At 40.0% G+C, this 22,723-nt stretch overlaps 1 protein-coding gene across 1 annotated transcript in view; it reads left to right on the top strand.

The window, feature by feature from the left end:
* Nucleotides 1-20,216, top strand: part of emilin2 (elastin microfibril interfacer 2) — a 52,532-nt gene extending 32,316 nt beyond the window's left edge. Inside the window, exons 5-11 of the mRNA XM_012965329.3 lie at nt 4,072-4,590; nt 4,991-5,020; nt 6,109-6,144; nt 6,705-6,740; nt 8,073-8,108; nt 10,988-11,122; nt 17,679-20,216. Coding sequence (XP_012820783.1) covers nt 4,072-4,590; nt 4,991-5,020; nt 6,109-6,144; nt 6,705-6,740; nt 8,073-8,108; nt 10,988-11,122; nt 17,679-18,013 — 1,127 coding nt within the window. The 3' untranslated portion in view covers nt 18,014-20,216. The remainder of the gene's footprint in view (nt 1-4,071; nt 4,591-4,990; nt 5,021-6,108; nt 6,145-6,704; nt 6,741-8,072; nt 8,109-10,987; nt 11,123-17,678) is intronic.
* The last annotated feature ends 2,507 nt before the right edge of the window (nt 20,217-22,723 follow it).

Genomic DNA, 22,723 nt, shown 5'->3' with positions numbered 1-22,723 from the left:
ACAGAGGCAGCATAGGGAAGGCAGAGTATGGCACACACAGGCAGGGTAGGGCAGGCAGAGTATGGCACACAGAGGCAGCATAGGGAAGGCAGAGTATGGCACACACAGGCAGGGTAGGACAGGCAGAGTATGGCACACACAGACAGCATAGGACAGGCAGAGTGCTGCCTGTGTGTGCCGTACTCTGCTTGCCCTATGCTGCTTGTGGGAGGTGAACCTGGCAGGGGTTTGTTGTGGGAGTTTGTTAGCAGTTGGAAATAGCCATTAAATGGTCCAAAAGGTTTGTAATTATGTACTGGGGGTTGCTCTGCTATCCACAGGGGAGGAGGAGGCATATGGAATTTAAGGGTATATCTTAATATGACATAATTCTTTCACATATGAATGATGGTTGATATCCCCACAGTAAGGACCAAGCATTTGGGATTTTGCTGTGCTACCACCATTGTGATAAAATAGGTGTGGTTTAAAGTGGGTGTGGTTTCAAAAAGGGGAGTGGTCAAAACTGGCTTCCATTAGCGGCCCTCCACCGTGTATGCTAGAGAAATTCCGGCCCTCGGCACCGTAGAAGTTGGACAGCACTGCTGTATATAACCGGTCTCTCTTATCCAATAATGACCTTGGAGTTTTAGAGCAGACTCCATCTGAATACTACTCAGTCAATGGTACCTATTACTGAAGATTCATCAGTTCCGCTCATCTCCAAGCTCTGCAATTATCTTATATTCACCTCTGAGAATGCTTTGTTCTTCAAACCCTGTTAGTTTCATGCTTTCTATAAAACAGTGCAAAGCCAAGTGATCCAACAGTCCTTGTTTGAACTCCGTGTTCATCCTAAGCACCAGATTTTCATCTGCACTAAACATCTGCTTACAAATAGAAAAAAAAAATCTACTTTAATTTCTGCTTTTTATTCACCTAGACTAAACAAATCTGTATTACTCAGCCCAAGATCTCTTCTGGGTGACTTTCGACAAACCAAGTACACTGTGCTTTTTATTATAACTTCTGGCCTGGAGGGTTTGCCTAAAGTTTGTGATTGGTGTGTGATTCACTAGACACATCAGTTGTGGTGAGCCCAGCATGCTGAGGGAGCCTGGTTTAATTCTCTTGCTCCATGCGCCCTCTACTTTGCAACCTTGTGGCCTGGCTTTACTGTTACAAGTACCTTTGTTAAAAGCATGTTTTATTAAGTGCTCAAGATAGTGCCCAATTTGCCTTGCATTGTAAAGGCAAAAACCAGACTTGATTGGTTGGCCCATAAGCCAATGATCACATGGGGTGACGATACATCAGAACAACTGCACCCTTATTGTGCTGTTGCCATCATGATCATAGGGATTATAGTGGCTTTAATCACCAGGGCCTTCTGAGTAAAGTACATAAGCTGCTAAGTGAACAATAATGAATAAGACATTATAGATATTTTTTCAGCGATGATGCAAAAAGTATATAGTTTTTATAAACATTTTCTTTAAGGCTCATATATAGTGAAGAAACAAATTCTGTCTCCGTGTCACCAGGGTAGGTCTATGGGAAATGTATTGGTGAAAAGCCATTTTGAAGAGAGAGTCACCAGTGCAATACTTCTCATAGCTTTTGCTGAAGACAGGAAGTCCAGGAATTTCATCATCGCAACTCGCCTCCAAATTATAACATTTCTGTGTAACTGTGTTTCTGTTGAGTGCTATCAACCAGATGATGTTGAGCAAATATTTATTTAAAAGTGCATTTACGTCAAAATTTTGATACATTATACTTAGGGTTGCCACCCAACTAGTGTTTCAGAGGCCTGGCCATTAAATCACCTTCTAGGGCCAGGGGTCAGTATTATAAAATTACCTGCAATGCAGTTCCCTCCCTCCCCTCCCTCTACCCCATGCAACTTTTTAAGCCCTTCATGCGTGGTCCCACCATATACAGACACTTGATCCACCCGTTCTCTGCCTTTGAACTGTCCATTCCCCACCCCTATGCCACTCCACCCCATGATATCAGGGCCCATCCCCACAAAGCAGTATTGCTACTGCAGAATGATGGCAACCATTACTGTACCAGAATTTCTAAGGCACTTACTAAAATGCAGCTTGATTGCTGGGTACCAAAATAAAAGTGGAAAAGACTGGAATCCCACAGAGTGTGAATATGTTGAGCTAGAGCCAACACTCCTCTACAGCCTTTTTGCAATTCACTGTTTTTGGATTGCACATCAAATAAACAGATGAGTATAGTCTGGCCAACTATTTGTGTGGCCATGTTGCACACTATCAGCCTATTCAGTCAATGAGCCAGAAGTGTGGATCACAAGAGAATTGGACACACACCCAATTGTATGAAACAGCTGGCCACGGTTCTCCTTCTTTAAAGGGTATCCAAAGAAACATGGTAGCAACTCAGTTATCATTGGGATATCATGTAAAAATGCTGTTTTTAGAGGGTTTAATTGCCATCTGCATCTTTACATGCCCATGGTAGGCTGTATTAACCTTGATCCATTCATATTTGATATACTTTTGTGTAAGGTACTGGTAATGGGTAGTTGTATGTATGTATGTATATCTTTATTTATAAAGTGCTACTTATGTACGCAGCGCTGTACAGCAGAATACATTAATACAAACGGGGGGCTATTAAGATAATAGATTACATTACATTATTACATTAACATTTATTTATAAAGCGCCAACATATTCCGCAGCGCTGTACAATATGTGGGTTTCATACATTGGACATACAGAGTAACATATAAAGCAATCAGTAACCGATACAAGAGGTGAAGAGGGCCCTGCCCAAAAGAGCTTACAATCTATAAATACAAAGTATTACAATAAACACAAATCAACAAAAGATACAGTTGCAATAAGATAAGAATCCAAGACACAAGAGGATGAGGTCCCTGCCCCGTAGAGCTTACAATCTATATGTTGTAGTTTTCTCACAGCTCAGCTTAAATGTTTTGTGGAAAATATATTGAAATTGCTATGTCACTGTCAGGGATTTATAACAGATATCAGAAACTTTCAGAACTGTGGGTTTTACCTCAGATAGCCAGCAAAAGATGCTGAAAATTATATTTTTTTAGCAGGTTGACCTATTATTATTTTCTTATGTAATGCTATTTATTACATGTGCAGCAGCACAACTGTACCAGGACTATTCAGACATAATGACAACAAAATGACTGCCATCTCATTCCCATACCAAGGGTATGAAGTTGGACCTCCCTTTGTTGTTATAAGAGCCACTACTCTTTAGGAATATGTTTGTCTAAAAATGTGTCCAGATACTTTGGTCCATATAGTGTATTCCCACACTCTGGGCACATTATTATTGCTCCCGATATGCATAGCATCAATATATTCTGCAGCCCTTTACAGAGATTCCACATCATTTTTACACACCGTAATTAATTTTATCAAGAGCCAATTAACCTGCCAGTATATTTATTGGATGTGTGATGAAGCTGGAACTTGAAAAATACTACATAAGCACAGGAAGAACATACAGATGCCTCGCAGTTAGCATCCTGGCTACTATTTTGAATTGGTTTTGTTATAGTAAGGTCTTTCTCAAGGTTCTGATTGAATACTAAGCCTAAGCCTTCTTCTAATAGTCTAATGACTTGAGGAGGCTCAGAATATAGTAATGGTCATCGGAACCAGAGAGATTGTCCTATGGTTATAGCAAGATTGGCCTTGGTATGGTTGGTATGAGCACGACTGAAAGTGTTTGCAACCTGTAAGATCCCCAAACCTGTGATATCCATGGCACAATAATATTTTTTCTGATTGTTTGCTCAACAACATGCGAACAGATTATCGCTTTAAACTTGGTATTTGAGTATATCTGTGCTGTATGGCCACATTAAGTCACACTGCTCCATTTCTACTGCTTAGCTATGACTAAAGCTAGCCATATGGTCTTTGCAGTTGTATTCTCCCAGTAGGCCCAAGCCAAGGCATAGAAAAACAGAGAGTTTATTTAGAAGCATTATTATATGCTCAGTAATGTCTTCAGGATTTTCACTGTGTTTGAAGTTACCTTACCATATAATGTCTTCTTACGACCTAGGAAATGAACCAGAGCAGACATTTCAAACTAGAATTACACCTCCACTCCCACCAAGAGAACCTCAAAAGCCAGCCTACCCCCAAGTTCCACAACAACCAGTTATCCCACAAGACTCACAAATCCCACAACAGCCTGTGATACCACAAATACCTCAGTACCCAACACAGCATAAAGTAACAGAACCTGCAACACAACCAAAGCTACCTCAGATGCCAAGTGGCTCAAAACCAAATCAGCAACCATCACAACCAAGGCAACCTTTCTTGCCAGACTCTTCAGTTATCGTCATCCCTGTGCATCCTGGAAGCGATGGTGTCATTGTAGAGACTGGTCAGGCCGGCCCCCCAGGAAGAATGAGCAAGACTGAATCAAGACAGCCTCAAGGTTCAAATGAGCAGGAAGCAATCTTAATGTCAACAGGCTCAGCAGCAAGAATACTCAAGTCTGGATCTCAACGGCCTCATGGTGCGGATGGACAACAAGATATGTCAGTTTCAAAAGGGTTTGCAGGAGCTCCAGGTGAGATCATCAGTTATTCAGCTTTCTGTTTTATCTTTTTCATCTTATCTTTCTTTTTTCTTTTTTCTCTGTAAAAATAAAACAGTACCTTGTACTTGACCCCAACTAAGATATCATTTATCCTTATTGGTGGCAAAACAATCCTATTGGATTTATTTAATGTTTGCAGATTATAAAGATTATAGATAACTTAGAATACTTAATAGTATTATAGAAAATTTGGAATATAGAAGTGTTATAGTTTTCAGGCAATAAGCTTTAATGTGAGGAAAGCATTCAGTGTCGAATTCCTTCTGAACAGCCTTGATCAAACAGCCCTGGGTGTCCAATGGCCAAAGCCTCTATAAATTCAATATTCCTTCCTATTAATTCATTTAACAAATATATTTTTATTTTGCAGGATACCCGGAAAAACATTTAAATGCAAGAGGTAATGTATTTTTGATTTTTGTGTCAACCATTATTCCACTTAGGTAGAATAAGTATACACATCAGTGTTTATAAGAGAAATAACAATAAATACTCCCCCCCCCTTTGTCCATACCATTCTGCATTTGGTTTGGTTCGTGCCTTAGTGTCACTGTGTGTTTGCCTGGTGATGTAACCAGTAGGAGCACCTCAGCAAAGACTCAGAGGGCATTGCATTTCAACTTTTGAGGCACAGATCCACACAATAAAGGCAATTACATATGAGGTTATTTCCAGCTCAGTGGGTGGGCAACAAACTGCTCAGAATCACCCCTTACACACTTGTATGGCAGTCAGTAAAACTCACAAATGTGCAGGCAGCTCAGGTGATTGTCACTTGAAACTACAACAGTTGGTTCAGGACCAATTCTGGGGCCACCACATCGGGCAGCAGCCCCAATGCCACCACCCATCTCCTGCTCTGCACTTACAACTTTAGCATCCCAGTGGGTCCGGGGGGCTGCGTCTCGAGTGCAGGGAGAGCTATTGTGCAAACTAGGGACAGTTTTATGAGGAATCAGGTAATCTTTCTGAATGTTTGGTAGTGCAGGAGGGAACCCACACAGGCACAATGCGCTATTATAAACTCCTGGGCTGGATTTGAACCTAGGACACCAGTGCTGCAAGGCAGGGACACTAATTACACCTGTACATTTAGTTTAGGCCTCATCAGCATTAGCTTAATTAACATCTTTTATCCACGCACTGTAGATTTGCATAAGCCTGTGTAATGATAGCAATAAATTATTCCTAATCACTTGACTGTTACTTGTAGTTAATAGTAACCAGGTTTATGTTTTTGCAGGAGAATTACAGATAAAACAGGAAAAGAATGTGAGATGTGGTTAAATATATAGCACTTCCCAGCAAGTAGGCTAACCTTGTAGATGGGGCTGAAAAACACATATATCTGACAAGTTTACCTGCTTGCTTTTATTCCTGTTTAGGGTAATGCTAACTAATAACGGCCGAATTGACTCATTGCTAGCTAACATTGTAAGAACTGACTGCTGGTTTTACCACATTACATGTTTTCTGTTTGATTTTTAGATCAAGCAAAAAGACCCGGTGCTTCAGCATCACAAGGTAGCTCCTAAGCCTTGCACTTGGTTTTTTTTCCTCTATATAAGGATATAATTGTCTCATGTATTTGGCATATTTTCCCTTAAAAAAAAGGTGGGGATGTTGATGTAAACATTTGATGCAACTTTCCTGTACAAATAACTATGGAAATATTATTTCTCATTGACTTTTTAATTTTCACCATTCATTTTGTCTTCTTTTTCTTGCTTTCAAATTGCCCCCTTTTTACTTTCCATGTCCCCTTCCCTTTCGGCATATTTGCTAAATACATTTATTTTATATATATATATATATATATATATTGCCCGAATTAGGTTTGCCTTTGCCTTTTTTTAAAACTGCTCATTGGTCCCCACAATATATAATACATAATGCGCTTTCCTAATTTTACATTTTCCTCCCTTTTCTTCTGGTCCCTTGAAAAACTTAAAATGGGGGTTTTACTGTATATATTTATTTATTCAATTCATTAATTCATTCAGATGTGAAAATACATGTTCTTGCTTATAAATGAATTGCACTGTTTGTCGATTGTTGATTGTTTTTGCTTTCTTTTTAAATAGATCCTTTTAACATCCCAGCATTTTCAGAAGCACAAGGTAATACATTGGAGACCATAAGTGTGTGAGCATTCATTTAAGCGTGAGAGGGATATTTATAGAGTATGTACCTCCCTAAAGGCTGGGGGTTGCGCTGGTAATCCCCCCCTGCTTCCTCTCATTGACACCAACAGGAAATGCCTGACAGTGACCAGGGCGCATACACTGATTTCAGGCTGAAAAGCACCAGTACTGGTGGTGTCAGTTGTTTCCAGTTCAAGTGCCGTGAAAGATGGTCAGGGCAATTGTTGGCACTTTTCAGCCTGTTTATGTTATGGTGTTAATAGAGCATGCAGTATTATGCTGGGGCATTAGTAGATCACCCAACCATCATGCCAGCGTTAATCTACTAATGCCCCAGCATAATATTGCATGACTGTAATGTACTTTTCCATTAACAAATTACCCAACCATCATGCCAGCGTTAATTTGATAATGGAAAAGGACATTACAGTCATGATCAACCAATGCATTTCTAATTCTGTTGGATAAACCTTGTATTCTCCAAACTCACTCCTGTTGGCAAGTTACCCTCATAAGTCTATGTTGGCACCATCAGTTTCTATGAAATGGAAACAGTGGCTCTTCCTGCCACAGCTTAGGTTAAGGCCCCATGAGCACCTGAAAATTCTTTGCATTGTGCCTGTACCCGGAAGCATTGAATCCACCCGGTACAGGCACGTGCAGCCAATGTCCGCCAACTAACGAGAGACTTGGCTTTTTCACGTTTTAACCATGAGATAACTTTTTCTCAGTGAACTGTATTTGGCCCAATGTGTCTATACAGAAACGCGATATGTATTTGAATTTTGAATAAGCCCAAAAGATTATGTGTATAGTTTAAGAACAACTACAGTCTGCCACTGAAGATCTGCCTACAGGTTCAGTCCATGTCACTGGGCTGCTTTGGGACTGCAGAGTAACAGCAGCTGTGTTCTTATCATTTGTATCTTGCAGACAGCCCCTACATAAATATGTCAGTGGACCTGCCAAGTGCCATGTATCCCTCACTATCCATAGATCTGTTTAATTTCTGAGTGATGTAATGCCATTGGGACAGACCAATTAAGTGGTCTTTACAAAAGTCTGGAGGATACCCTTATGGTTATGGGACTGCTCTAACTGGGCTTGTATGCAGCCCTCTGACATGGACTAAAGCTGTAGGCAAGTTTTCAATTAGGAGTATTTGAGGATTGGATTCACATTATGCATTTACAGACCTTTGTGCACTTTAATTTCTAAATGAACTATAGCTAATCTATAGCTAATTGGCTTATGGCAATGAAGAAAGATAAAATGGAAGTAAGTGATGGACTTTGTTTTATTTTGCAGAGAATCTCAAAGTATCTGCCTTTTCAGAATCACAAGGTAAAGATTTACTAATAAACAGTTGGTATTATAATAGAGACTCAGCCTAGCTACATATATTAGCGTGTATAGTAAGGATAAATGCTCCTACAGGCCACATGTGGGGGCAGATTTATCAAAATTTGAGTTTGTGAAAAAGAGTGTGGTCGTGAAAAAATAACCACAACAAAACTCGAGCGACATTTCTTGTAGAAGGCTGGCTTTTCTATTACTATTATTATTATTATTATTTTTTTATTACTACAAACCGGATTCCAAAAAAGTTGGGACACTAAACAAATTGTGAATAAAAACTGAACGCAATGATGTGGAGGTGCCAACTTCTAATATTTTATTCAGAATACAACATAAATCACGGAACAAAAGTTTAAACTGAGAAAATGTACCATTTTAAGGGAAAAATATGTTGATTCAGAATTTCATGGTGTCAACAAATCCCAAAAAAGTTGGGACAAGTAGCAATAAGAGGCTGGAAAAAGTAAATTTGAGCATAACGAAGAGCCGGAAGACCAAATAACACTAATTAGGTCAATTGGCAACTTGATTGGGTATAAAAAGAGCTTCTCAGAGTGGCAGCGTCTCTCAGAAGCCAAGATGGGTAGAGGATCACCAATTCCCACAATGTTGCGCAGAAAGGTAGTGGAGCAATATCAGAAAGTTGTTACCCAGCGAAAAATTGCAAAGATTTTGCATCTATCATCATCAACTGTGCATAACATCATCCGAAGATTCAGAGAATCTGGAACAATCTCTGTGCGTAAGGGTCAAGGCCGTAAAACCATATTGGATGCCCGTGATCTCCGGGCCCTTAAACGACACTGCACCACAAACAGGAATGCTACTGTAAAGGAAATCACAGAATGGGCTCAGGAATACTTCCAGAAACCATTGTCAGTGAACACAATCCACCGTGCCATCCGCCGTTGCCAGCTGAAACTCTACAGTGCAAAGAAGAAGCCATTTCTAAGCAAGATCCACAAGCTCAGGCATTTTCACTGGGCCAGGGATCATTTAAAATGGAGTGTGGCAAAATGGAAGACTGTTCTGTGGTCAGACGAGTCACGATTCAAAGTTCTTTTTAGAAATCTGGGACGCCATGTCATCCGGACCAAAGAGGACAAGGACAACCCAAGTTGTTATCAACGCTCAGTTCAGAAGCCTGCATCTCTGATGGTATGGGGTTGCATGAGTGCGTGTGGCATGGGCAGCTTGCTTGTATTACTGGAAAGGCAGCATCAATGCAGAAAAATTTATTCAGGTTCTAGAACAACATATGCTCCCATCCAGACGTCATCTCTTTCAGGGAGACCCTGCATTTTTCAACAAGATAATGCCAGACCACATTCTGCATCAATCACAACATCATGGCTGCGTAGGAGAAGGATCCGGGTACTGAAATGGCCAGTCTGCAGTCCAGATCTTTCACCTATAGAGAACATTTGGCGCATCATAAAGAGGAAGGTGCGACAAAGAAGGCCCAAGACGATTGAACAGTTAGAGGCCTGTATTAGACAAGAATGGGAGAGCATTCCTATTCCTAAACTTGAGAAACTGGTCTCCTCGGTCCCCAGACGTCTGTTGAGTGTTGTAAGAAGAAGGGGAGATGCCACACAGTGGTGAAAATGGCCTTGTCCCAACTTTTTTGGGATTTGTTGACACCATGAAATTCTGAATCAACATATTTTTCCCTTAAAATGGTACATTTTCTCAGTTTAAACTTTTGTTCCGTGATTTATGTTCTATTCTGAATAAAATATTAGAAGTTGGCACCTCCACATCATTGCGTTCAGTTTTTATTCACAATTTGTTTAGTGTCCCAACTTTTTTGGAATCCGGGTTGTATTTTCTATTATTATATTTTAGAATATTACTGTGCATGTTTTGTCTGAGAAAAAAGTTGCACACCAGCAAGAATCGCATTGTTCCATTCATTTTCAATGAGGCTAAAAAACTCAAATGCTTTAATAACTGAGGTAATAAAGTTGTTAGAGACAGTTCCCATTGATTTCCATTGAGCCTCACTTTTAGTTGCTGAGTTTTTTCTGGTGATTATTCAGTGATGTTTTCTTTAATAAATGCCAACTATTCGTGGTTCTTAAGAATATTATTGGGTATATTTGTGTTCAAGTTTTTTTTGCTGCATATTTTCTTGAATTGTGAAAAAAAACCACAAACCTAAATTTTGATAAACCATCCCCACAGATTGTATGGGCCTTATAGAAATCACAAAGTGATACGCGAAGCACTGATGAGTAAGATGTGTGAATTCCTCTGGAAAAGTTTTTCCCTTTTTTATATCTTTCTAATACTGTTAGAGTGCTCCATAGACAGTGACTCCTCGATGAGTAATTGCCTCCCTGTTCATAGATCTCTTGTTAAACTGTTGGAAAATGGAAAAAAAATCACTGTTTTGCTTTATCTCATCATTGCTGGGCAACATTTCAGTACAAATTCTATTGCCAATTCTCACACACAGCCGGTTCTTGTTAGTTTTATTTGTCATTTTGATTGCAAAAAGATGATCACATTGGGTCAGAAAAGGAAAGATATGTTAATTCGCCTCACTGTGTGTTAGTCATCCTTGTATATTAATGTGCTATTTTTAAAAATGCATATTTAGGGAAAGTTCCCTATTGACAGTCCGTTAACCTTTGGCCTCATGCCTTTATATGGCCATGGGACTCCTCAGTGACTCATTATATTCTTATATTTTACAACAGGGGGTCCATTATTCCTGTCTCACCTCTAGGATCACAGATGGGAAATAAGAATGGGAACAATAGCTCAATGTTAGGAGAATAAAGCTTGACCTAATAATATACTAGTCTTTGCTGCTTCCATCTTGGTGCTGTTATAATGGGCATATTCCATTTTCCCAGGAGCCACTACAACAACAACAGCTTTGATTTCCTTCTCTGTTGGGCTGAATGGAGACAGGGAGTCTTTTGAGGATGGAGTCATCCAGTTTAACAATGTTTTGGTCAATGATGGAGAACACTATAACCCAGAGACAGGTAACGTGCAGATGAACAGGTTTTATGATCAGACAGAACTGCAATACTTTATTTCTTAAAGTTCTCAAAACTATGTATGCAACTGCCTAAGCATTATCAGCTGCAAGATGTACGATGAGTGTATGAATTAAAGATGAAAGAAAAGGAACATGTGGATTGAATGTTGGAGCATATATTCCTGTAGAGTAAGCATTTGTAGCCATTAGAAAAAGGCAAGTTACCCAGAATGGATTCAGTTGTAATGCCTTTCCTATATATCCTTCTGAATGAGGTTTGGCAGGGTCTCTATACATTCACTTATTTCTCTTTGTGTTTGTCATGGCAATATTAGGTACATTTCAATTCCCCTTTGATTCCTGCCATTTATATTTGTCTTTTAGTTTATGTATATTTAAAGCTACAAACTCCTCAATTGTTCTGTTTTTTTTGAATCTGCACTATTTTTGCTGTTAAGGAATGTTGTTTTTAAAGGGGAACTTGACCCAAACACAATTTAAGCTTTTTAGAAAGTAAACATAATTTAAGTAACTTTGCAATATACATCAATTAAAAAATATGCAGCCTTTTCATGATTTTTAATGTTACATTATGGTTTGGACAGTTCCCTATACCTAGCCCCCTGTTCTCCTGCTGATCTGGCTGACAACTTTGAGACTCAAATAAAATGTAACAGCAGTGACTGTCCTCAGCCTACATCCTCCCAATCCCACAATTCCCTGCACACGTAATGTCAATAAGGAAAGGATCATTACAGTGCAATGCATTGTGTGTAGTTCCTGCTAGCTGTGGAGAAGTTTTTAGTCCCTCCTCCCCTGCCAGGATTTCAAATGAGGCAGAAAGAGAAGAACTTTTTTGCAGCTGCATTTCAGCATATAAATAAAAAATAAATTATACTTTTTGAAGGAACAGATTACAGTGATAGGTGTATTAGGGGTTTCTGTGGTGTGTGGGGCTCTTTAACAAATTTTGTTTGGGAAGCCGGAGTTACCCTTTAACTAGCAATTAGCACTTTTGTGGTTTCCTTTCAAGTGAATGGTGGGTTTTAGCATTTTGGTTGCCAAACACTCTGTGTGCCATAGCCTTTAGTAGAAGCCAGAAGGGGTGTGGCTATTGAGTCTAGCGGTGTGTGTGCCATGACCTAAGTGGAGCCAAGCGGGATATAAATGGACTTCTCTGTAGCAGGAACAACTCACTTGTTTTCCATCCGCTCTAGATATGTACTAGGCATGTCACTCTATTCTGCTTGCAGATGCAGTGGCCCTTTAAATAGTAATGACCCTTTATTACTTTATAACTTTATAGAAGTGTATAAATGTTAATTTCAGACCCTAGTCCTGAGAATAAGCTTGCTTGCACACAACTATTCCAATGTGCTAGGGGTTTGCCTTACTCATCACTTTTACTTCATTGCTCCCTGCATCACTATTGTTCCGCTCAGTTTCATTTTATTCAAATGGCACAAAACCCAGTTCCAATGTGCAAGACGGAAGGATTTTCCTGGCTTACTACTCACATGTTCCTTAGAGCCCTTCTGACTTAAATAAGAACCTTTTTTAGAGCAGCAGCATATTTTATATCCTCTGAATGTGCTTTATTTGTGTCTTCTGTCGTTTAACCAGATCCTTATTTATTCAGCTGCCAAGAGAATGTTCTGTGCTGAGGGGGATTCACTCATTTACTAATAATTCAGTAAACTCTGCCTTGAAGCAGGGCTGACTGCAAACATGCATTTATTTCGTGCACCGCATGTAACGGCGCAGTAATGTTTGTAACTAGTCCTGCTTACAGTCATATTTTATTCATTAAGCAGTTACTTCACAATCACAATGAGCTCCAAGAATAAGACTGGTAATAAAATGCACTAAACAAATGTCTGAACTTAACATCTTAGGCTCTTCTTGCTTGGAAATGTAAGTTTTCCTGACAGTCAGGAAGGGTTAATGAACTGCCACATTTATGCAGATATAGGTTTCACTTTAGCAGGATGTGTGTGACCGCTGTATGGGGTGTTAGTGCACAGCAACAGCTATGAACTCTAGCATCCCTCTGGGTCAATGGTTCCCAAGTGGGATCCAACTTTTTTTCCTGAGTGGAAAGATGTTTTCTCTTTACTGAGCTGTCACCATCAATACTGCTTGCAAATAAATATCAAGCATTAATAACTCACCCCCATGTATGAATAACAGCCAAAAGGACATATTCAGGAGTCAGTGTGACCTGCATGGAAAGCATTAACATTACAGCCCTTTGCACTTCTCTGTTGTAAATCAGCTGAGATTGCTTAACACTTATAGTATTTATCCCCCAGTGCTTTAGAAACACTAAAACAGTGCATGTCTAACAGCAGGGGTGGTGGATTTAAAAGGAGAACCTTTGGTAATGGTTTTTGTTGCTCTTTATAGTCTTGTGGGGGAGTGTAATAAAAACCATTTGAGAAATTGGCACCATGCCTGGGCAGAGATTAGAAACTTTATCATTTGCCCCAGTGCCCAGTGGGTTATACTCCTTATTACTGCGCAAGTCAATATCTGTGCATCACAAAATTATGCCACCGTTAAGCAGGTTCAGACTGGGGGGTGCAGGGCCCACCAGGGCTGCTGCCTCAGGGGCCCCTGCACCCCCCAAGGAGCCCCTGCATTTACACCCCCCACAACCCATCCGACCCCTGAGCAAACGTAATTTATACTTTAGACCTTCAGCATGTCAGGGGAGGGAGGCCGGCGGCTCGGACGCACCCGGCAGGGATCAGGTCAGGGCCGGTGGGGTCCACCTGGGCCGGGGGCCCATCGAGTTTTTTCCTAGTGCCCTGGCGTCCCAGTCCAACTCTGCCATTAAGCAGGCCTTGATAATACAGAGCCCCAAAGTTATCAGGGGTGGCAAAAAGCGGAAATTCTACTTTTTACATTGGAATTTTGACCATTTTTGCACTCTCTACACTAGCATTGTGGTCCCGCCACAACACTAAAAATTAGGGTGGGTGGTGAGGGATGAGGGGTGGCATAATTTAGGCCAACTCAGGGTGGCAGAGGGGCAAAAATGCCCCATCCGTTTATGCCTTTTATTACATTTCTCTCTATAGTTTTTACTATCACACTTAATAATATTCTGAGTAACTTTGGCACACAGGCTTTTCACCTTGCTGTGCTTTCCCTGGAGTCTTTAGGTCAGTGGCACATGGGGTGTTCTGATCTCTCCTGCATTCTAGCAGAGAACAAGCAAGGTCAAAACACCCCTTTCTGTCTGCCACCACCCCTAATACTATTGAATTTAAAGCACCCACATAGCAGTGACAGGCAGACCATGGCACTAAAATACTGTCTTGGGTGTTTTATCAGTGCCCCATGAGTGCCCAGCAGGGTAGTATTTTGAGCAGTGATGGGTAGATAAGGGGCTCCACTGTTATTCACCAGGGGCAGCAGGAGTCATGTGCCCCATATGCCATTAGATTTACAGCACACCTGTCTGTTAAAAGCTACATTAACCTTTCAGAAGATTATGGCAGTTAGAATTCCATAGGACAGCAAATTTATGTATTTTCATTTTTGTTTCCTAATTTCACTAGTGAGGCCCATAATTGGGAGCTTTTTCTGTGGAGTCTATATTTAAGGGAAAAAAACCCCATAAAAGCTCATTACCTCATCTGGTGGGATATAGGAATTCACCATGCGGGAACATTTAGTGGGACATTACAGCATGAATCATCAGTTATTCTATTGCATTCCATCTCAGTCTCTGTGCAGCGTGGGCTGCTCTCTATACATTACACAGGCTGCTAGAGACGCTGTCCAAGGAGGGGGCTAAGCAAGCAGATACATTGGTTCTGTGGATCTGATTTCTGAGGAAAAAATACTGTTTAAAGAAGCAGTTGCCTACACCAGGGTCATTTTTTTTCTTCCTTTTTGCACAATGATTATTATGCAGTATTTTAAGGCTCAGACATTGCGCAACAGTCAAGCAACAGTTTAAAGGTGGCCATACATGGGCATTACAGATTTTATCATCATCCGACAGAAATTTTCTAACCTGTCCAATCGACTAAACTACCGATCGCCATGGTACAACAATTATTGGGATGATAATTTGGAGTCCACACACGGTCGGAAAGTCGGACGAAAATTGTAGGAAACCACCTTTCGTACGATTATATCTGTGCGTGTATGGCCAGCTTTAATATATAGTCTCTTTTATCTGCCAATAAAACACAAGTGCATAAAGGTCATTAAAAAGCCCAGCCTTTACAGAACCAAGCTAAGATGTAGAAGATGTTTATTGCAGTTTATGTTATGTTAAGTTTTAATGTCCAGATCTAAAATACTATCAATAACCTATCCGTTCTGTGTCCACCCCCACCGCCCCCTCCTGTATCAGTTGGTCTGTGCTTGGCACAGATTGCCAAGGCTCCTTCGTCCTGCCATGGTAGTATTCCACTGCCAAGTGTGCTACAGAACAGTAGCTACGCTGCAACACAGTTTTAGTATAGATTTGTTAAATGTTAAGGTTCATATACCTAGTAACCAAGCAGCACAAAAAAATGGCCACAAATTGGAATGGAATGGGGCCCATGCTCCTTGCGCTTGTGAGTACCTGCCCAGCCTCATCTGATGTTCTACCCCCAGCCTGGACATTTGGGCAGTTCCAGGGTTACATTAGCACATTTCAGCAATAGCTTGTGCTGACTTGAGACAAACAGAAAGTGATGATATCCCCACTGAGCAAATGCAAATTTCAACTTGTGGCTACAGAAATAACAACATGTGTGTATCTGGCGCATCTCTGACCAATTGCAATTGCACATACCATGCCTACTTGCTCTACACTTTGTCTAATCTGCCATGTGATTAACTGCTAACAAACGCTGGGGAAGATGACTTCTTGTTATTTTGAAATCACAGGATATAAAAGGAATGTTTTTTCCCCTTGTATGAAAGAACGCCTTGTTTGTAGACTGCATCACAAATGGATTTAGGTCAAATGTTTGAAAGCTTAAATATGTTCCTTCATTGTCAGCTTGTTGACTAGTTATACAGTTAAGTTCTTTTTGTAGCCAGCAATATATGTTTGGCCCTTATGTCCTATCTGTAACCAGGGCAGATTATAAGCATTCACCCTACATATTACCCTAGCTGCCTTTTAGGCTTGCATCATCTTCATTATCAATGTATTTATTTATCACCAGCAAGTTACACTGCACTTTAAATTAATGTATAACCCAATCCACTGCTTTAAGCCTCTGTAGAGTACAACCCCTTAATTTAGTGGGCCATGGAGCTCACAGTCCTTCTATATTCAGAAACAAGAAACAGATATACTTTAATGAATCCAATAAAAAATACACAGCCCTTCATTGTAGGGCCCATGTTACACACAGTACTGTTTGTTTATGTTGTTTCATATTAAACAAACGTATAAATTCTTAAGCTCTAAACTGCTACCTTTTCCCTGCTAGCTCATTGATGTCCCTGCCTCCTCTCCATTGTGCCCCATAGATCTGTTTCTTCCTACCCCAAGTCCCAGCCCTGGAACCAAGTGCTTTTATGATAAAAGGAGGATGATAAAGGAAATTTAAAGGAATACTGTCATGGGAAAAAATGTTTTGTTTTTTTTGTTTTTTTTTAAACACGTCAGTTAATAGAGCTTCTCTGTTTTTCAAAAACACAGAGATTTAATTTTAAATTTTCACATGAGGCTAGCCATATTCTTCATTTCCCAGGGTGCCACAGCCATGTAACCTGTGCTTTTATAAACTTCAGGCACACTTTACTGCTGAGCTGCAAGTTGGAGTGATATCACCCCCCTCCCAGCAGCCGATCAGCAGAACAATGGGAAGGTAGCAAGATAGCAGCTCCCAGTAGATATCAGAATAGCACTCCATAATAAGAAATTCAAGTCCGGCTTGGGACTCCTCCAGTTACATAGGAGTAGGAGAAACAATAGGTTACCTGAAAGCAGTTCTAATGTGTAGCGCTGGCTCCTTCTGAGATGGCGCCTACACACCAATATTACAAATAAAAAGAATACATTTGTTGGTTCAAGAATAACATTGTATATGGTAGAGTGAATTATTTGTAAACCGTTTAATTTAGAATAAAAAGTATACCTTAAAAATTATGATTTGACAGTCATGACAAATGAAGAAAACATTGAACAGCACTGCAATCCTTCATATTTTAAAAATGTCTTTTTTGCACACTTAGGGCATTACAGCAACATTTCGAGCCAATTTAGGTCTTTTAACAAAGCTTGATAAAGGGTCTAAATTGGCTCGATATGTTGCTGTAGTGCCCTGTGTCCAATAAAGGCATGTTTAATATATAAAGGACTGCAGTGCTGCTCAAAGTTTTCTTTCTATTAAACACCAGTGGAGGTGGGGAATGTGCACTGCTGAGAGATTCCGGTTTGTTGTGCTGACTTCTTTTTGTCTTAAGGAAACTTTTACTACAGAAAATGCCCCCCATATTGCTCAGCTGAAGCAAACAGTATGGAGACTCCCCTGCTGTGTATCATTGCAAATACACCAACAATTTGGATTAATCTATTTTTTTCTCTTTTTGGATAGGTATATTTACTGCTCCTATTGAGGGTCGTTATATGATTACAGCAGTCCTCACCCCTGAACAAGACTATCACGTTGAAGCAGTTTTGTCAGTGTCCAACAAAAGCGTGGCCCAGATGGACACGTCTGGCTACAGAAGAGAAAGGCTGGAATATAACAAACCAGGGAGACCCATATGTGGGGGAGTAGGTACTTTCCATCTCATCCTGCATCTGAAATCTGGAGATGAAGTCAGTATTGAACAGATCGGAGGCAAGCTCGCCAGCTCCAGCACTGAAGAAATGTATTCCACATTCAGTGGGGTCTTTTTATACCCTTATTCTTCTTCTTACAGATAATTTAATTCCAACAGAAAAGACATTTAGGAAAGATATTCACTGTCATTCATTTGGGAGTGTTAATATATACTATTTACGAATTACTTATTTGTGAGCAGTTTTCTCTTTATTCTGTACCCTGATGTATTTATATCACCATGGCTATAAATGTCTGCTTTGTGCTCAGTATTAGCAACAGTTTCCCAAACACTTTGTTATAACACAACATAGTGCACTGTTAAGGAATGTAAGAGGCTTTTTTTTATTCAATTGAAGATGTTCTTTTATATGTAATTATATATTTTTTAAATTATCCAGAACTTTTTTATGCAAGTGCCAACAATATAGTATTATGTCTGATATTGCATTCTTCTCACTCTGATTTACCCTTGTAGCCAATGCCTTTTCCAGGTTGGTCCTTGCTGTTTTCAAAAGCATAAGAGTATAAAGGGTGTGCCTTTTCAAATATCATACCTCTGCTGTGCAGTAGCAGCCAATCAGCACTTGTGTTTAACTGATCTAGAGATGAAATTATAATGGAAAACATTTGATTGGTCCCTGACAGTCATTGGATCAGACTGAAGAATGAGTGAACCTGTGTTCAGTGGGGTGAAATGCACCAAACAGCACAGAGCCAAACTGAACTTTCTAATTTATCTGGAATGAGTATACAGGTATGGGACCCGTTATCCAGAATGCTCGGGACCAGGGGTTTTCCGGACAAGGGGACTTTCCGTAATCCGGATCTCCTACCTATAAAAAATTATATAAACAGTAATTAAGCCCAATAGGATTGTTTTGGCTCCAATAAGGATTAATTATATCTTGTTTAGAATCAAGTACAAGGTACTGTTTTATTACTACAGAGAAAAAGGAAACCATTATTAAAAATGTGAATTATTTGATTAAAATGGAGTCTTTGGGAGATGGCCTTTCCGTAATTCGGAACTCTCTGGATAATGGGTTTCCGGATAATGGGTTTCCAGATAAGGGGAGCTGGCACAAGGTACAATGGCCAAGCTTTGTCAAAATGAATTACTCATTTTACTCAATCCAGCATTGCGGAGGCCCCTAGTGCCAATCAGGTCAATCCAAATATCCTTACTATGAACTATAACCCCCCAGCATCTTCAGCCAAAGGGAATTGTATTTTAGGAAACAGCAAGGAGGGCGAGCATATGTTTTCCATGGCTGCCCTAATCTAATCTGTGGAAACAAACAGAAGCTTGTGCATGTTATTCAATATTTTGTATTTACTGTATTGAGGCATCAGGTATCTACTGTATATGGGAGAAGAGATTGTACTGTACATGTGCTGTTTGCTTATATTTTAAATCTATTTTCTTCTAGAGATTCTGTGGTAGAAATCGGTGATCACAATGGTTTATTTGAATGTTCCCCTCTTGCATTACATTGGAAACAACTGCCTTCTGTAACCTAACAAACCCACAGACATGTTTCAGAAGTAATAATAATGCTCTGTTACCCTTCATGTCTTTGATACTCTCCATTTATATTAGAATCTCCCTCTTGCCTACACTGGGTGTAATACAACCAATTAATTAAAGGCTACCCCCTCACTGCACTTTATTAAAAAATATATATATATATATATGTAGAGAGAGAGATGGATCATTATTATTTCTTTTGATTATGGCAAGAAAGCTTCATGATTGCACAACTGAGATACTACTGCACCCCCAAATCCAAGAAAAAACTTGGGTAAATCACCATTATGTCATACACCTGCAACACATGTATTAAGGCTTATTTGATTCTTTACATTATTCTGTAGAAACATGGAGCATGGATCCATGGGTGCTGTAATGAGTGGGACACCCATGCAAACTTTTTAGTGGGTGCAAAATGCAGCCCTTAGTGTGCAGTCACTTTGTGGCTTCCCTGAAACCTTCTTGCTTGTCTGTGATTAATAAAGTCCAAAGTGCACTCAAGCCCTCCCTAAATGAATGTATGTTTTTGGGGTTGTCTAGATAATATATGTGTTTGTTTTAAGATACCCACCACTGTGATTTAACTGCCTGCTTTGCCTCTTTGTGCCAAACACTCTGTATAGTTCTCTCTTAAGGAACCCTTTTTTCTAACCTCTAACAAAGCAGTTACACTTCTACATGGCTATGCATTTCCTGTGGGTTTTTTTTACTTGTCAAATTGGAATGACTATAAACTATTTTAAATATTAAAGATTTGACTATTTTACAACTCATTTTTTGTTTCAATGATTATGCTCTGAAGAATAGTACTAGAATAGTACATTATATATATATATATATATATATATATATATATATATATATATATATATATCAGTGTTCCAAAGAATATCTGCATTTACAGCACTTATATAATTTATTAATTTATGTTATTATTAACATGTATTTATAAAGCACCAACATATCCCGCAGCGCTGTACAATAAGTGGGTTTCATACATTGGACATACAGAGTAACATATAAAGCAATCAATAACCGATACAAGAGGTGAAGAGAGCCCTGCCAAAAAGAGCTTACAATCTACAAATATACATGTTAAAGATGTATTTAATTGGAAGACTAATGTGGATGCTGGAGTACAAATAATATGGATAGAAATGTGGCCCTGGCTGCTTTTAAATAATGAATCTCCTCCATATGTCAATGGGAGCACCCACACTGCAAGACAGTCAGGAAATGTGGCCATATTGCTGATATATATATTCCTTTCTTTCAGTTGGATGCAACATTAAGTTTGAAAAGGGTGTTTTGATCACTGGTATTTCTTCAGAGAACTACAGCGGCCAAACACTACGTGAGCCATAAGCTTTGCCTTTACTTATAGAGATAAGTAAAGGCAAAGCTTATGGCTCACGTAGTGTTTGGCCACTGTAGTGCTCTGAAGAAATACCAGTGATCAAAACACCCTTTTCAAACATAATTTTATTTATTGGGTCATTCCTGCCATGAGGTGAGGCTGGAACATTACTTTGGTTGGCACAACCACAGGGCGGACATGTGAAGTTACATGACATGAGTTCATTGGGAAGTTTGGCTTTTACAGCGCAAGAGAGCACAGGAGCACTTTCTGCAGTACTAATTGGTCAGAATACAGGGCCCTTTTATACAGACCACTAGAATCTATGTCTGGAGAACAGTATTCTCAACGCTAATCTAATTAAATGCATCAGTTTTTTTCCTGCATAAGGGCTCTGGCACACGGGGAGATTAGTCGCCCGCGACAAATCTCCCTGTTCGCGGGCGACTAATCTCCCCGAGTTGCCTTCACCTGCCATCCCACCGGCGACAATGTAAGTCGCCAGTGGGATGGCACATGCGCGGCGCGATTTCAGGAAATCGACGAAAAAGACTCGTGAGGCTTTTTCGCCGATTTGCGGCAAATCGCGCCGCCGCGTGTGCCATCCCACCGGCGACTTACATTGTCGCCGGTGGGATGGCAGGTGAAGGCAACTCGGGGAGATTAGTCACCCGCGAACAGGGAGTTTTGTCGCGGGCGACTAATCTCCCCATGTGCCAGAGCCCTAATACTGCATATTTACTATAAACTTCTAGGTGCAAATAGACATGCCATTTTTGTGGTAAAGTCTAAAAAAACACAGTTAAAGTGGCAGTGTTCTCCCAATTGTTCCAAGGTCATTAAGAGGTAGATAATGAAATTACCAGTGTAGAGATAATCACCCTGCATAATGGACTCCCGATATCAAAACAATCACAACAAAGGGTAAAGGGGTGAAGTTGTATACTAGTGATCTAATGATCTACCTTGCAAGGCTCAAACAACATGAAGGAGCTTCATTTCCCAGTTTGTCCTGTTAAGTTAAAAAATAAGTAAAAACACAGATTCATAATTAAAGCAACAGGAAAAAAGTATGTTCAGCACAAACTATTCATTGCACTCATGTTGAACAAGGGGAAAACTGTCCCTTTAAAGTAGCAATGGAATTAAATATGTAGAAAAGTAAAGACAATGCTATTATATAAACAATGCCATTTTTGGTGGCATCAAGCTCATGATTTTGGCACAAGTTGCCTGTTAGTACAAGTGGATTTTTTTTTACAAATGCAGACAGCTCATTCATTCCTACTGTCTGGCCAACAAAATAACTGTTGATTCACGTAACTCATCGGATAAAGGGAAATAATAACTAGAACTTGAGTATCTGGACAAACATGGCTCCAACTACAAGAGACACATAATTCAAACAAATGATTCTGTGGGTACATGGGATACAAATACATCCTAAGTAGTACAAAATAGGTGAACAGGAACAGGTGAAATGTGTCAGGCATGATCCAATCAGTAGATGCCAACACAGAAGATTTGTGGAAATAAGAGACACTGACAATCCATCTTGGGTCTGGTGCCACCCTAGGTATTTAGGTTGTGTGCCCCCCTTGTGTGAGGAAGGTGCACATGCCCCACTTCCAGCCACACATGATGTCACTTCCTGTGGTGAGTGATGTCACTTTGGCCATCTGCAAACCTTCTGTCTCGTACCCCCCAGCTCAGCTGCTGGATTTACAAGGAAAGTCCTTGTGTTATATAGACACTTGTGTTTTTAAATGTTTTGTTGCTAATGTGTGGCAGATTTACAAACTTCCCCTGAGAGGACAGGGGGCATATGAGTCGGGTTAAAGTTTAGGTAGTGCGGGTAAGGTTGGGTAGTGGGGACAGGGCGCTTGATAGCAGGTCAGCAGGTCCGGGTTGGGCTCAGGTCTG

Source organism: Xenopus tropicalis, chromosome 6 (genome assembly GCF_000004195.4).
Source record: "Xenopus tropicalis strain Nigerian chromosome 6, UCB_Xtro_10.0, whole genome shotgun sequence".
Taxonomy (NCBI): Eukaryota; Metazoa; Chordata; class Amphibia; order Anura; family Pipidae; genus Xenopus; species Xenopus tropicalis.
Note: the sequence above shows the minus strand (reverse complement) of the source record. Positions and strands in the feature narration are given on the sequence as shown.